The sequence below is a fragment of the Bufo bufo genome, chromosome 9 (assembly GCF_905171765.1).
Source record: "Bufo bufo chromosome 9, aBufBuf1.1, whole genome shotgun sequence".
Lineage (NCBI taxonomy): Eukaryota > Metazoa > Chordata > Amphibia > Anura > Bufonidae > Bufo > Bufo bufo.
This window is the reverse complement of record NC_053397.1, coordinates 175,781,559-175,799,084: the sequence shown is the minus strand read 5'-3', so window position 1 is coordinate 175,799,084 and position 17,526 is coordinate 175,781,559. Positions and strand designations below refer to the sequence as shown.

Below are 17,526 nucleotides of genomic sequence, written 5' to 3'. Positions count from 1 at the left end.
ACAGGCCTGGACCGAAGAATTATCTAAAAAAATGAAAATTTACCGATATTTACAATTTCATACAATACGTTTTTATGCATTAATAAGTATATTGAGGAGTAATTCTTAAAGGAGAAACAAATGCATTTGGGAAGTATATTGTGATATATAATGTTATCTTTTCACTGCTTCATTAGCTTTGTCCCTTACAGAGCGATTTGTGAAATTAAAAGATTTTTTTGTCACACACCATCGCCAGTATTAGTTCTGGACAGGGCCGTAGCTATGGGGGAAGCAGGGGAAGTGGCTGCTTTGGGGCCCTGACCCAGAAGGGGCCCATCCAGGAGGAGGAGGACTAAAGGATTTGGTCAGGGCCCCCTCAACAGTATTACACAATGAAATTATATACAGTGACAGTATAGACAGTGTAGAAAACGGATGGAACAGCTGCCGGGCCTGGTAGGAGAGAGCGATCTTTACTAGCCACAGGAATGGGGGCGGCATGAAAGGAAGGGGTTGCGAAAAAATTACTGGAGGAGGGGGGGCCCCATTCAAAAATTTGCTGTGGGGCCCAGTCATTTCTAGCTACGCCACTGGTTCTGGATGAGTACACTGTTGAACCATAAATGGCTATGCTGTCCTCTCTGCAATATCACAGTCAGGGGCCCCTAGTCTGGGGAAATCTGGCATTTCATTGCCATATTTTCATTTTAATTGTTCCCATTTTAACTTGTTCCCATATGGCAGTCATTGGCAGTGCTAACTGATGAATTCCTTTCAGGCACATGGGCCATCTGCAGGTAAAAAATTAATAAAATATTTTTTTTGTCTGTATCAACCAATGAAAATGTTTTATGTGCTCATTGTCTGGGCTCTTCTTGGGTTGCTTTGCCCGGAAACAGTCAAGCAAATGCTCCGGCGCTGTGGGATCCAGATCGTGGAGTACAGCTTGGGGGAGATGGATTAGTGCTGCTTTGTCATCCAATCCAGTTCACTCACAGTCTGTCTCAGGGCATCCAGATAGTTGTCATGCTCCTCTGAGATGCACTGTCATGGATGACCCATAGATGGCGCTGTTGTTCAACAAGATACGACTAGGGAACCCGCCAAGGACTGCCCGCTATCTCCTTCATTGTGCTGGTGATGAAGTAATTCACAGACAGATAATTCATGGTATAAAGTGTCCAAAACACCAAAGATATGTTCCTTTCCTAAAAAAACAAAAGGACAAAAGTTAGATAGCACTGACATTAGTGATTAACGGCTGCTTTTCCATACATTTGTGTCAAGTATTTGCTTATTCCGAGATCAAAATCTATAACCGGTGAAAATAATTCAGCCATTCATGCAATAAAGAAGACGGTGGCAGGAGCACAGCATGCCTCACGTTACCGCTTCTAATTGGCATTGTTTAGAGGCCGTGTTGGACTGGGATGCCTAAGGCCCACCAGTAAAATCTATTCTGGGGCCCACTGCACAGGTGCAGATATGACCTGCAGCAGCAAGACGCTACAAGATGATTGATTGTGGGGGTCCCGTCAAGAAGATGGGTCCCTAGGAAATGAGAATAGTGGCTCCCCTGCCTCCAAACCTAGAAGTCATCTCAGCAACCTGATGCATCTATAATAATAAACTGGGTGGTTTGTTATAAGAACATAGGCTGGTTGAGGTGCTGTAGGCTGCCTATCTGTATGTAGTGCAGACGCTCTACTGTGCCACGTGGCACTTGTGCAGGTGGTGGTGGAATAGGGGCCCATCCTGCTCATGGGCCCACCGGGGGATTCACCTGTACCTCTGTGGACCACTCTGAGCCTGCTTAGAGATGTTATTACGTCTGGGTACCAAGATTGAATATTGTTTTAGACTATGTCCAGTTTTGGAAGGGATGCAAGGTAATCAGGGGTGAGACTTCCATCAATAAAAAATTGCTAACTTGTGTGCCAACTTTCTGAAGGGGAGGGCATTTTACTTTCCAGCTCAGGCAGCTGAAGAAGACTGGCAGCCGCCACTGCGTTTACAGGTTGACCTATCATAATAAGTTACTGTGCCAGAAACATATGTACCATGAAAGGGGCATTCCCATCTCAGACAATGGGGGCATATCTCTAGGATCTCGTAAAAGCAGCCGGCAAAATCCCGGAGGGCACACTGTGCATGAGCAGTCCTGTGTGTGAGATGAGTCAGGGACAGGACTCATCTCAGGTTAAGGCCTCTTTCACACGGCCGTTTTTTTTTTCCGTTTTGCAGGCCGTTTTTTGCGGTCCGTATACGGTCCGTATACGGAACCATTCATTTCAATGGTTCCGCAAAAAAAACGGAATGTGTTCCGTATGCATTCCGTTTCCGTATTTCCGTTTTGTTTAAAGATAGAACATGTCCTATATTTGGCCGCAAATCACGTTCCGTTGCTCCATTAAAGTCTATGGGTCGGCAAAAAAACGGAATGCATACGGAAATGCATCCGTATGTCTTCCGTATCCGTTCCGTTTTTTTGCGGAACCATCTATTGAAAATGTTATGCCCAGCCCAATTTTTTCTATGAAATTACTGTACACTGTATATGCCATACGGAAAAACGGAACGGAAACACAACGGAAACAAAAAACGGAACAACGGATCCGTTTAAAACGGACCGCAAAAGACTGAAAAAGACATACTGTCGTGTGGAAGAGGCCTAATTTGCATATGTATCAAATCGTTTTTTTTTACACAATAAAAGCACACAGAGCTATGGGGACTGGGTATTGTGGATGTGCTAGCGGCCATCTAGCAACCCATGTCCTCAGCTCTATACCCAAAATCCAGGTGACAGGTTCCCTTTAAAGACTATACAGGCATCAGACGGGATTTGTTTGTAGTCTGTAACCATGGAGACATGATTCTGCTTAGGCACTATTTTTATTTTCATTTGAGATGAATTAAAGCAATGAAAAACATGGCTGTAAAGGTTGTTAGGGAATTTATCACGCCCTGTACTCTAATTCTTGCTTCAAACAGTCGCATAATAGGCCTTTGCGACTTTTTGTGATCATTTACATAAATAACTTGCAACATTTTGCATTACTTTACTTAATTTTTTTTTAAAGTAAGTGGGAATGTGGGCATAGTTAGATTCTTGAGCTGATTTATCTACTGCAGCTTTTTTTAAAAATCAGAAAATCACACGTCCTAGAATATATTCTTCCAAGCTGCTGTCATTGCTAGAATCTACACAGAATAACTGCCATGTTAACTAATGGTATTATTATTAAAGGGGTTATCCAACCCCAAAAATGTCCCCCCCCCCAAATACCCGGGCCTCTCGCACAGATTCTACTTACCTCACTCCTCGGCACCCTCGTCACCCCTGATGTCCGCACGGCTGCCGCTGCATCTCCCTGTCCTGATGCTAGTTCCCGTCGCGGCCTGCTATTGGCTGACCCCCATTCCTTCCCGCATGGGGCGGCCGTGCGGACATCGGGAGCGACGCGGGTGCCGGGGAGCAAGGTAAGTACAATCTGTGGGGGGAATCTGTGGGGCATTATTGGGGTTGGATAACCCCTTTAAACATAACAATAGCAGTACTGTAACTACACTGCGTGCAGAATTATTAGGCAAATGAGTATTTTGACCACATCATCCTCTTTATGCATGTTGTCTTACTCCAAGCTGTATAGGCTCGAAAGCCTACTACCAATTAAGCATATTAGGTGATGTGCATCTCTGTAATGAGAAGGGGTGTGGTCTAATGACATCAACACCCTATATTAGGTGTGCATAATTATTAGGCAACTTCCTTTCCTTTGGCAAAATGGGTCAAAAGAAGGACTTGACAGGCTCAGAAAAGTCAAAAATAATGAGATATCTTGCAGAGGGATGCAGCACTCTTAAAATTGCAAAGCTTCTGAAGCGTGATCATCGAACAATCAAGCGTTTCATTCAAAATAGTCAACAGGGTCGCAAGAAGCGTGTGGAAAAACCAAGGCGCAAAATAACTGCCCATGAACTGAGAAAAGTCAAGCGTGCAGCTGCCAAGATGCCACTTGCCACCAGTTTGGCCATATTTCAGAGCTGCAACATCACTGGAGTGCCCAAAAGCACAAGGTGTGCAATACTCAGAGACATGGCCAAGGTAAGAAAGGCTGAAAGACGACCACCACTGAACAAGACACACAAGCTGAAACATCAAGACTGGGCCAAGAAATATCTCAAGACTGATTTTTCTAAGGTTTTATGGACTGATGAAATGAGAGTGAGTCTTGATGGGCCAGATGGATGGGCCCGTGGCTGGATTGGTAAAGGGCAGAGAGCTCCAGTCCGACTCAGACGCCAGCAAGGTGGAGGTGGAGTACTGGTTTGGGCTGGTATCATCAAAGATGAGCTTGTGGGGCCTTTTCGGGTTGAGGATGGAGTCAAGCTCAACTCCCAGTCCTACTGCCAGTTTCTGGAAGACACCTTCTTCAAGCAGTAGTACGGGAAGAAGTCTGCATCCTTCAAGAAAAACATGATTTTCATGCAGGACAATGCTCCATCACACGCGTCCAAGTACTCCACAGTGTGGCTGGCAAGAAAGGGTATAAAAGAAGAAAATCTAATGACATGGCCTCCTTGTTCACCTGATCTGAACCCCATTGAGAACCTGTGGTCCATCATCAAATGTGAGATTTACAAGGAGGGAAAACAGTACACCTCTCTGAACAGTGTCTGGGAGGCTGTGGTTGCTGCTGCACGCAATGTTGATGGTGAACAGATCAAAACACTGACAGAATCCATGGATGGCAGGCTTTTGAGTGCCCTTGCAAAGAAAGGTGGCTATATTGGTCACTGATTTGTTTTTGTTTTGTTTTTGAATGTCAGAAATGTATATTTGTGAATGTTGAGATGTTATATTGGTTTCACTGGTAAAAATAAATAATTGAAATGGGTATATACAGTTGCAAGAAAAAGTATGTGAACCCTTTGGAATGATATGGATTTCTGCACAAATTGGTCATAAAATGTGATCTGATCTTCATCGAAGTCACAACAATAGACAATCACAGTCTGCTTAAACTAATAACACACAAAGAATTAAATGTTACCATGTTTTTATTGAACACACCATGTAAACATTCACAGTGCAGGTGGAAAAAGTATGTGAACCCTTGGATTTAATAACGGGTTGAACGTCCTTTGGCAGCAATAACTTCAACCAAAGTTTCCTGTAGTTGCAGATCAGACGTGCACAATCGTCAGGAGTAATTATTGACCATTCCTCTTCACAGAACTGTTTCAGTTCAGCAATATTCTTGGGATGTCTGGTGTGAATCGCTTTCTTGAGGTCATGCCACAGCATCTCAATCGGGTTGAGGTCAGGACTCTGACTGGGCCACTCCAGAAGGCGTATTTTCTTCTGTTTAAGCCATTCTGTTGTTGATTTACTTCTATGCTTTGGGTTGTTGTCCTGTTGCAACACCCATCTTCTGTTGAGCTTCAGTTGGTGGACAGATGGCCTTAATTTCTCCTGCAAAATGTTGTGATAAACTTGGGAATTAATTTTTCCTTCGATGATAGCAGTCCATCCAGGCCCTGACGCAGCAAAGCAGCCCCAAACCATGATGCCCCCACCACCATACTTCACAGTTGGGATGAGGTTTTGATGTTGGTGTGCTGTGCCTCTTTTTCTCCACACATAGTGTTGTGTGTTTCTTCCAAACAACTCAACTTTGGTTTCATCTGTCCACAGAATATTTTGCCAGTACTGCTGTGGAACATCCAGGTGCTTTTGTGCAAACTGTAAATGTGCGGCAATGTTTTTTTTGGACAGCAGTGACTTCCTCTGTGGTATCCTCCCATGAAATCCATTCTTGTTTAGTGTTTTACATATCGTAGATTCGCTAACAGGGATGTTGGCATATGCCAGAGACTTTTGTAAGTCTTTAGCTGACACTCTAGGATTCTTCTTCACCTCATTGAGCAGTCTGCGCTGTGCTCTTGCTGTCATCTTTACAGGACGGCCACTCCTAGGGAGAGTAGCAGCAGTGTTGAACTTTCTCCATTTATAGACAATTTGTCTTACCGTGGACTGATGAACAGCAAGGCTTTTTGAGATACTTTTATAACCCTTTCCAGCTTTATGCAAGTCAACAATTCTTAATCAGAGGTCTTCTGAGAGCTCTTTTGTGCGAGGCATCATTCACATCAGGCAATGCTTCTTGTGAAAAGCAAACCCAGAACTGGTGTGTGTTTTTTTTATAGGGCAGGGCAGCTGTAACCAACACCTCCAATCTCATCTCATTGATTGGACTCCAGTTGGCTGACACCTCACTCCAATTAGCTCTTGGAGAGCTCATTAGTCTAGGGGTTCACATACTTTTTCCACCTGCACTGTGAATATTTACATGGTGTGTTCAATAAAAACATGGTAACATTTAATTCTTTGTGTGTTATTAGTTTAAGCAGACTGTGATTGTCTATTGTTGTGACTTAGATGAAGATCAGATCACATTTTATGATCAATTTGTGCAGAAATCCATATCATTCCAAAGGGTTCACATACTTTTTCTTGCAACTGTATTTGTTTTTTGTTAAGTTGCCTAATAATTATGCACAGTAATAGTCACCTGCACACACAGATATCCCCCTAAAATAGCTAAAACTAAAAACAAACTAAAAACTACTTCCAAAAATATTCAGCTTTGATATTAATGAGTTTTTTGGGTTCATTGAGAACATGGTTGTTGTTCAATAATAAAATTAATCCTCAAAAATACAACTTGCCTAATAATTCTGCACTCCCTGTATATCAGTCCAACTCAATAGTGTTATTTTCAGTATGGAAAAAACATCTCTAGAAATATATCCATTTTCATACCATTCTGCGGCTCTCTACATCTTTCCAGGGTGTTTAATAGGACTCTTCCCAATTCCTGATGCGGTATTTGCTAAAATAAACGTGTACAAGTGAAATGAGTGACCTGTGACAATCAATCACGGAGAAGCACAGGATACAGGCAGCATGCAGAATGCAAATAGCAGCGTTCTGATTTATGGGGGCATTACACAATGGCATATGCACAATATAACGAGCGCTGCATACATTATACTATACTGCAAGATTCATCGGGAATTGCTTGTCTGGGCTTGTTATTCTATTACAGAACCTTTTGCTGATTTGCTAAACTTCACACACGTATTTAATACAATAAAGCAGAACTAGAAAGCAGGCAATGTAAATCTCTGTTCACATTTATTTTCCATTGGTCGCAAGTAGCGCCCAAACAGATGATCGGCGGGAGTGCCGGACCCCAACCATTCAGATATTGATGACCTATCCAGGGGTGCACCACCAATGAGGCCAGGTGAGGCGATCGCCTCAGGCAGCACCAGGTAGGGGCAAGAGGGGGGAAGCAGAAGGGCAATGAGCGCTTTTATTGTGCTAAAGGGGTTAAGTTAAGAAATTGGCATTGGGGGTGGGGGCGCCGTTTCAGTTTTTGCCTCAGGGAGCAGAAACGCTAGGTGCACCCCTGGAGCTATTCTGAGGATAGGTCAATATAAAACCCCTTTGACTTTGTCTACGTGCTAAATGCCATTTGCTGAAGAGACAACCCCTTTAATGCCGTTACTATTCTACCTTTTGAGCAATAACTTCTATGTATTAGAACAATAAAACAACTCGCGGTAGCTTTGATCTTATCTGATATAAACAGGCAGCTATAGCAATAAAAACATAAAATGTTATCTCATTGACGCTGGTTATAGTGATGACTGATGAAATATTTCTTTCCGATGAAAGGTGGGTAGTGCCTACCCGCCACATAAAACCGCCAGACTGGCAGTAAACTTGTTCTTTGGTTTAATATACACAGTTACAAGCATGAAATGCCCTTTATATATTACCTAAAGGTGTTTTTCAGTGAAGTGAATGGATTACTAAATGCTTGTGAATGCTAACAAGTCTGCTGCATAGATAGGGAGGTATTAAAATGTGCTATTTGTAGTTCCCATTAGGTAACGTCTCATTTCCATGAAACGTCCTGGAGAAAAGATATGCCACTGTATTTACAGCGTGTCCCCGCGGTAAATGGTCTGCCATTGTCTTCGGATCCTTCAGCTTCGCTCCATGTCATTACTTATATTTAAAAGGAAAATATTTATTTCCAACTTAGCGCTTCTAGAGAATCACAGGCATACATATTCATAAAGAATGAGTGAGAAAGTCACAGCGAAGGGAGGTGGAGGATTGCCAGAATATTTGAATTATTCTTGACGACAGACTATGAAAATATATAAAATGATAATGAACGACAACCTGGGGTCAACAGAGTCTGGGAGTTTAAAATGGATGAAGTCCAAATCCTAGTGGAGAAGTGTTTCATATTTTGATATTTCTCGCTCTTCTTCAGAATTTCCATAGCATTCATTCTTCAATCTGTGCTCCTATGTTAAATCTACAAGTTTGTGACGGCTTCTGATTGGTCCTGTAGACCTGCCATTCTCCATTGACAGCTGCTTCGAAGGAAAGCATCTAGGAATTGGGCTTTCTCATTCGGATGTCCTACCAAAGGCTATTCGGAAGTCTTGAAGTCTCCGGAAGTCTTGCCAGACTTGTTAAGTGAGTAAATCAAAGGCAGTAAATATTAGTGTGGACCAAGAATAGACTTGGCGTTTTGACACATCACAACATAAGAAAAACATCTGTTCATTTTTCTTTGTGTGGAGAAGAGAAACTTAAAAAAAAAAAAAAACAGCACAAATAAGGAAAAACAGGATAAATAAAATCGGGGCTACAGCTAAAGCCTATAGGAGGGCTGGTAAAAAAGTATCGGTAAAAATCCCAAAATTGCAGGTATTTTGGTCATTAATTTTGTAATAAAATGTATATATTAAAAAAGCTTCTCGATGTATCCTATAGGTAATGCTTCCCACCTGAGGCAAAGTTGACCCTGCTTTGGTCTCTTTTTTTTATAGCAATGTACCAGATATACTATTTCAAAAAATTTCCATATCTCCAACCTCTACTGTGCATTTATTTGAATGGTTGCCTTCTGTGATTCCTGTGGTGATATCAACTTATCGCTGAAGCTTTCTGAAGCTGGACCCACAGTGATTATCTCATCCCTGGCTTTAATCTGAATATGGGTTGCTGTGATGAGACAAATTGAATTGCTGTGTACTAAAATGACCAATCTCTTACCAGATCCCCTAGCTGTTGAAGAATCTGTAGAACATCAAGAAGTTTTTCCTCTACTAGGGATAGGCGAACCCTCTCTGTCTCCAACATCTGAAGGTCTAACCTTAATAGCTCAATCTCTTCATCTTTTCTTTCAAGTTCATCAATCAATGGATCCTTAGTCTAGCAAAATGGAATGAATAGCTTAGTGTAAGGTTAACACAGCAATAAGAGAGATCAAACACAGTTCGTGATGAACAGTGGAACCTTAATACAGACATGACTAGAAACAGGGAGCTAACACCACGTAAACATGCACAGTGGGCATACTTTTGGGCATACACACAGTAGATCAGATTGTCAACAGATACCAGCAAAACTTGCAGAACCACAAACATTTATCTAACGTCTCTAGAAATATACGAGCAGATAGGCCAATAAAGGCCATTACATGAACCAGCTGAGCAGGCAATTATTGGGAACAAACCATTCATTCCCAATAATTGCCTGCTTTTCAGAGGACGTTAAAGCTACATGCAGCAATCACATCTGCTGTATGAGGATTAGGCTAGTTTCACACTAGCAGCAGGGGACTCCGGCAGGCTGTTCCAGCGGGTGAACAGCCTGTTGGATCTGTCCTGCCGCTAGTTCACCTGTGCCCCCGGACTTCCGCTCCGTCCCCATTGACTATAATGGGGGCGGGGGTGGAGTTCCGGCGGCAGCACGCAGTACTTTTAGTCTGGATGCCTCCCGGCATGCGCTGCCGTTCTGCCGCCGGAACTCCGCCCCTATAGTCAGTGGAGATGGAGCGGCAGTACGGAGGCATACGTGAACTTGCGGCAGGACGGATCCGACAGGCTGTCCCCTGCCACTAGTGTGAAAGAACCCTTAGTAATTGCTATTGCAATCGCTTGGGCCCATACTGATTCCATGTTTCTGGGCAGCAGATCCAGGGCAATCTGCTGCCCAGAATCAATAATTTTGGTGTCCATATCAGCTATGCTTTTCACCCGATGAAAGAGCATTTGCTCATTCATTGGGTGAACCATGGTATCTTTACATGGGCCAGTTGTCCAGATAATTGCCCATGAAGAGGGGTCAGTCTTACATTTTTAAACAATTCTCTGCATGGTGAAGTCTTATACAGCAGCAGGCTGGAGGAATGGAGGCAGCATGGGAGAAACAGAAGGAACTAAATATGTTGATTATACATGTGTCATGCATAGTCAAATTTTAGGTTTCGGCTGGAAGGTTATTCTAAGTCAATGTAAAAATCTAAATTATAGACAAATATTATTGCATGCACAGTGTTATGAAGAGCCTTATGTAAATACCACAGAACAACTGGGTAAATGTTTCTCCTTTTAAAAGTATGACTTTCTTCATAGAACTAAATTGCCTCTTGCTAATGACTACCCATCTATCTTGGTCCCAGCTGGCTCTAGTTAGATGCAGATATTGGTGACATCTTCTGTCATCACCTGTGAATGGATCACCAGTTACCACGACTTTTAATTACCTCTTCCATCAGCAGTTCTAGATCCCTCATTTCCTGCTCTTTTACCGTCAGCTCTTCAGTCAATTTGGAGATCCTTTCCACCAATAATGCAGGTAAATCCCTGGGATCAATAATATCAGTTCCAACAATATCAGTCAGGAGCTTCCATATCCTTCTGTCCTCGCACCTGAGATTGGAAAACCCCACATGAATGTAACACGCTCCACACTTTTATTACTGAATTTAAAGAGATATCAGGTAGAAAGATAAAACCTTGCATAATACAACCATCACACTAACACATTAACAGAAGCTCTGGTGGATATATGGTACATCTTCATATTCCAGGGAGACGACGCGATTTATGTATAGCAGCAGATTCTGATACAGAATAGATAATGAATGGGAATGTAAAGTTTTCTGAAATACAGACAAAGGGGCACATTTATTAAGACCAGCGTTTTAGACGCGGTCTTAATATACCCCTAAGCTGGCTGTGGTTACGCCGAAGTTATGAACAGGCGCCGGCCTCTTCATAACTTAGTCGGATCCTCCGCCAGTTCTAAATGTAAGACATCTTCCGAGCTATCTTACATTTAGACCTCTTTCTAAGCCTGTAACAGACATAGAAAATAGTAAATGAGACGGGCCTCCCGGTCTGTCCCCTTCCCACCCACGCCCACAATTTTAGACCTGGCGTGAGCGGGGTGAAGTATCTTAGCCTAGTAATCGACCCCCAAAATGCTTTCAAATGCTCTAGTAGTGTTATACCACATTTTATGTCAAATAAAAGGTCCTCATCACTTCCTAGAGTAGAGCCACATATTTCCAGCAGCAGATCTGGCTAAAAACCGCCCCCACAAAAACCACGCAAAATGGGATGGTTTTTGTGGTGTCATTGATGCTGGGACATCTCAAGAGGTCGCAAACTGACATGCTGCAGTTTTTTTCCACAGTGTTTGGGTGGAATTTCTGAAATATCATCCACTTTGCTTGTACTGTAACTGCTGCAGATTTTCTGCACAAAATTCAGCTGGAGAGAATGCACAGCATTTACGCCATGTGTGGCCGGACCCTGAGGGTACCAGTATAATTTGGTGTTTTGATTAGGTTTTGTTCATGTTTTTTTATGCCATTTTGAAGCCAAGACCAGGTGAGGATCAGAAAAGGAAGGACAGTGTATTAGAAAGATTCTAGATCCACTTTTTTTAAAATCCACAAAACCTGCTAAGAACCTGAATGTGTACAGGCACTCTTAGGCTGGGTTCACTTCTGCGGAGGAGGTTCTTTTAGGCACCCTTGTTACAGGTTCCAAGCCCCAACACAGTCTATAGGGTATTGGTGTCCAGCATAAGCCAGATCTAACGCTTCGTTTTTGGAAAAGTGCTGCAGAAGTGAACCTAGCCCACGGATGGTATTTCTTTTTTAAATCAGATCATTTTTATTGAACATTTTACAGTGTAAATACACGTTTTATCACAATACATACAAGGATGACATAGAGACATACTGTCCATAGGACTAATAACAAAAAGGGCACCAAACTATGTGTATTAATCCAGTTCCAATCCAACCCCCCCCCCCCCATCCCACCCCACCCTAACCTACAAAATACAAAGGCACATTTTTAAACATTTCTATTCAGACGTCGAAACGACAGCCATGGATCCCACAATTTTTCAAATTTCGCTGGACATCCACGCTTCTGGTACACCATCCGTTCATAACTCAGCATTGTGTCAACCGCACTTAGGAATTCGCCTAGGATTGGCGGCGCTGTCTGTATCCAATGTAGGGCGATTAACTTCCTAGCGACATATAACATTCTCCCTATAGCTATTTTATGCACCTGCCCGGTGGCCAATTCAGAGACATATCCTAACACACACACTTTCGGGTCAGAGGGTATTTGTACTTTGTAAACTTCCTGTGTTGTCTGACGTACCAACTCCCAGTATCTCCCTAACCTCTCGCACGTCCACATCATATGCAACAGATCTGCAGACACCACAGAGCATCTTGGACACTCATCCGTAGGTCTGAACCCTATACGGAACAAAAAAAACGGTGTTTTGTAGACCCTATGGACAATAAACAGCTGCGAGAGTTTACGTCCTTCACTCAAGGAAGAGAGAGGTATCGCCTCCAGTATGTCAGACCATTGGTCATCAGTTAATTCGCCAACATCTTTCTCCCATTTACTTTTAGCTGTAAGCGGATGTGACATTAGAAACTTATCAAGCAGCAGCTTGTATATACAGGAAATCATACCTCTCCTCGCCCCCCTGGACAGAATCTGGTGCAATGCAGCATCTCTCCCAGCCACCATAGTCGTACCTTTAAATGTGGAGTTGTATGCATGTCTCACCTGAAGGTACTTATAAAAGTGAGTTCTAGGCAGATCATACTTCTCTTGAAATCTGGCAAATGACATGAACTTCTTTTCCTCCAAAAGATGGCCCAACCTCAGAATACCCTTCCTTTTCCATGCCCCAAACTCAGATAGGGAGAGGAATTCTGGCAGCACAGGATTGTCCCACAGTGGAGTGTATTCCGTATTGCCGAAAACCCCCCTCAGGAGCTTGACCTTATTCCATACGGACTGCATCAAGTGTCCCAAATCGCCCATCGGACCACTCTTTCCAGCCCGTCTAGTCTCAAGGATCAGCATTAGGTCATTAGAGGACAAGCAATGTTTAAACAACTGACACGACATCTCACTCGACTCCAGTTCCATCCACCCCTTAAAATGTTGGCATTGTGCAGCCAGGAAGTACACCCAGGGGTTTGGCACTGCAAGGCCCCCTTCTGTTTTAGGATATTGCAACGTTTCAAGCCTAATTCTCGGTTGCCCCTTCCGCTATATGAGCTCCCTGAAAGTAGCATTGATAGGAACAAATTTGGATTTTGACAGCCAGACCGGGGAGTTATGCAGAACATAGAGTAGCTGGGGCATCAACACCATTTTAATGAGATTAGCTCTTCCCGCCACCGACAGATATAATTTACACCATGCCTTAGTCTTATTACGAAATTTAATAACCAAAGGGTCAAAGTTAAGGCGCCCAAAGTCTCGGATTCTCTGAGATATATGGATACCCAAATACTTAAAGGTCGCTACACATGGAATACTTCTGTCTCGCACTGTCTGTGATTGACGGATGGTATTTCTAATGAAACCAGTACAGTGGGGAACATAGTAGACAGACAATGATACAGTTCAGGAGAGGCTTCTGGAGACATATAGTCCCCTAAACAATCAGACCACTCATTTTCCTATCAGAATTTCTAATCATCAATTTTAAACTTCTGTCGACGAAATGCCAGAATCATCATTAGGGCTCATGCACACGAACATATTTTTATTCCGTTTCTGTGCTGTTTTTGTGCAGCCCATTCACTTCAATGGGGCTGCATGAAAAACTGAATTTACTCCATGTGCATTCCATTTCCATATATCGCATTACGGACAAGGGTAGGACAGTTTTATTATGGGCCAGACGTTTCATTCCGCAAAATGCGAAACTCACACGACCAGTATCCGTGTTTTGCAGATCTGCAAGTTGCGGGCCGCAAAACAGCCAACGGTCTTGTGCATGAGGCCTTACAGATATCCTTTAAGCCAGTGTGAGAACATAGTAAACAGACCCTATTCATCTATTTTCCACATTTAGTAGGTCAGACCTTCAGGACTGGAAGGGTATGGCCACACTTGCAGGTTCTTTGATGCAGTTTTTCAAGGCCAAAATCAGAAGTGGATCATAAAAATAGAAAACAAATTAAGGCTATATACTACTTCTGTTATTTGAATCAATGAATCAAAAGAGCCGCACACATTGTCGCACCCAAAGACTTTTTGGTTACTTACACAATGACATATAAGCAAATGACATTAATATGGGCAACACGGTGGCTCAGCAGCTAGTATTGTTGCCCTGCAACCGCTGGGACCTGCACCTATATCGAGAATGGAGCGGGCAATGTGGTGGCAAGAGGACCCATAGAAGTGAATGGGAGCGCACTGCACTTGCATGGCCACCGCTCCCATTAATTTCTATGGTGCCGACTAGCACTAGCTTGGCTATTTTCGGCGGCCCCATAGAAATGAATGGAGGGCAGTCGCGCGGTGTGCCCCCCTGGGACTTTGCAGGCTGCCTTTACGAGGTAGGTGCAGGTCCTAGCGGTGGGACCCACACTTATCAGACAATGGGGGCATATACTAGCGATATACCCCCATTGCCTGAGATGGGAATAACCCCATAAGTTCAAATCCAACAAAGTTTGGGTTTCTACACTCAAAAAAATATACGGGCAGGCTTTTGTCTTATTTGGGTTGGTCCTAGAAGCTTATCAACTATTTACGTCATAGGAGATAAGTTTGTAATCAATGATGGTCCAACTGGTGGAACCCCATGAAGAATATAACACAAAGATAGTAGCGTGTGTCATCTGATATTTAGCACTGTAGTTGACATACCCGCTTGTGCAGCATGAGATGCTGGATAAAAGCCCTTGCATTGCATCTGTTGGGTTCCCGGCCCACTTGTCCTCCTCTTCATCAGATGCTGCTTGTCCTTCCACAGAGCGAAATATCTGATCTTCTGCTACAATAACACATAGTTAAATGTTGAAGTCACCGTGCATGATTCAGTACTGGGGTAAATGTCATGTTGTTACTATATATTTCAGTATGGGAGATTATGTAATATTCACTATTATCACCTCAAACATAAAAAAACGGCCAATGAGAAACATTCATTGCATGTATTAGTCGAAAGTGAAATAGGCTGCAATGTAGTTAATGGCAAGTAATAAAGTAACCCATGAGCTAAATCTGTAACCAAATTAAATATGGGCTTAGGGTGGTGAGACTGTGTTGCCATCCATTCCATAAAAGTTCTAGGTGCCTAGTAACTGGCATGTGATTGGGAGCCTCAGGTCAGGGGCGGATTGGCCATAGACCCTGCAGGGAAATTTCCTGACTAGGAGGGACACCCAAGCCCTCATGGTTGCCAGCCGGGTTCATAACGAGCTGATTCTCTCTTTTGCACCTGACCAACAGCCACAGGTGCCCTCCAGTTGAATACTGTGGCACAGGTGGCAGTATTTTGTGCTGCACTGTGGTATTTGGTTCTGCTGGGGCGGTATAATCCTCTGAGCTAGGTTATTGCTGGCCCTGCCTACTTATGTTGCCCTGTCTCCTGTCAATATGGACCCACCCGCAACATAAGGCCACTTTTATTTATTTTTTCAGGGCCACTTTTAGCTTTTTTTCCAGGGCCACTTTTAGTTCCCAGTCCGCCCCTGCCTCAGGTGATCATAGGTTCTGGCTTAAAAATAGGGAAAATGGCATGATCTCTGTCTGAGGAAAGTACTGCCATCTCCCTCGACTGCAGATTATGTAGATGCATCCACTGCCAACAGCTGATCGGCGGGGTACCCCACTGATCCAACACTGGTAACCGATCCTAAGGACAGGTCATCAGTACTTGAAGGGGTTATCTCACAAATTAAATTTCACCTTATCTGTGGGTGGGTAGGGACTAACATGAGACAAACGAGCACCTGCATCTCCCAGGATTCACTGCAATTAGCTCTTGTTAACCCCTTCCTCCCCTGCAAATAGTCGCTTGCATATAGTCCCGGTGATACATATGGTATGTAATGTCGACACAGTTTCCTCCTCCACTGTCTAGGAAGAGATATAGCTGTATATTTCGATGAATTTAGAAGTGGTGATGAATGAATGAAAGATGTCCGGACCGCTCCACCGGCTTCACTATGAGATCACTATGCTGGCACTGAGGAGAAGGAAGCATGGAAGCCACTGAGCATGTCCGTCCACCTCTGAATGCAGGAAAAGGTGGACCAAAAAAATAAACAGCAGGGGGCGCTACCAGAGAGGAAAATTTAATATAGATAAAGAACTAAACAATATTTGTATTGCATGTATATTGCAATAATACTTCATTTGAAATCCCCTGTTCGTTGCGTAGTAAAAATTTTAGTTGGATAACCCTATTAAGTCCTAGAAAACTATTTGTTTAAGTTACATACAATGTATAATATGAAGTGCCACATACCACTGTGATCAGCATGTATATCTTCAGTGGGCGATCTGTGTTTTGTCTTGACAAGTAAATGATGAGGCTTCAGGGTCGGGAGTTTTTCCTCCGATTTTGTTGTATTAATCATGGTTGCTTCTGACCTGGAATAAAATATAAGACACCAATGACAATACGATATGGCATGTAGATAAGGTACCTACTCTATTATCTGTGCTGTATCCCTCCTTCTACCATTGTATGGTGATTCATGCACTTGTTGATAAAGGTATTCTCATATGGGTGGCCTGGACTGTAGCATAGTGGCCCAGTAGCAATAAAAACCTCTATAACTCCTAGAATTGCTACTTCATTGGCAATGGTGAAAAATAGCTTAAAGTAATGAATGCAATAGATCAATGGGGTGGATCAGGCCCCATCACTGTGACTTATCACAGTAGCGCTATTACAGTAGTGCTAAGGCCCAGGAAAAGTAGGTTTGCCTTCTGTTTCAATCTGATTTTTCTGTATGGAAATTGACTATATAGGCCATCTATGAGGCTGCCTGAAAAAAGCCGAGCGAGGCTATCGGGAGATGATGTGGCATGACGCTTTCCTAATCCTACTGCCACTTCTTTTTAGCGATCCCCGAGAGACAGCATGGGTCGACCATTTAAAAAACATGGGCTACAATCTGTATTTTTAGCAACCAATCATTAGTCCAAATTTACTAATCCCATAGAATGTTTAAACTTAAAGGGGTTGTGTCACTTCAGCAGATAGCATTTATCATGTAGAGGAAGTTAATACAAGACACTTACTCATGTATTGTGAGTGTCCATATTGCTTCCTTTGCTGGCTGGATTCATTTTCCA

At 43.1% G+C, this 17,526-nt stretch overlaps 1 protein-coding gene across 1 annotated transcript in view; it reads right to left on the bottom strand.

Moving 5' to 3' along the window:
- Window positions 1–474: 474 nt before the first annotated feature.
- The window catches only part of EFCC1 (EF-hand and coiled-coil domain containing 1), a 100,043-nt gene continuing 82,991 nt past the window's right edge, over window positions 475–17,526 (bottom strand). Inside the window, 6 exon segments of the mRNA XM_040407493.1 lie at window positions 475–1,190; window positions 6,812–6,881; window positions 9,134–9,292; window positions 10,629–10,794; window positions 15,085–15,211; window positions 16,691–16,818. Coding sequence (XP_040263427.1) covers window positions 1,060–1,190; window positions 6,812–6,881; window positions 9,134–9,292; window positions 10,629–10,794; window positions 15,085–15,211; window positions 16,691–16,818 — 781 coding nt within the window. The 3' untranslated portion in view covers window positions 475–1,059.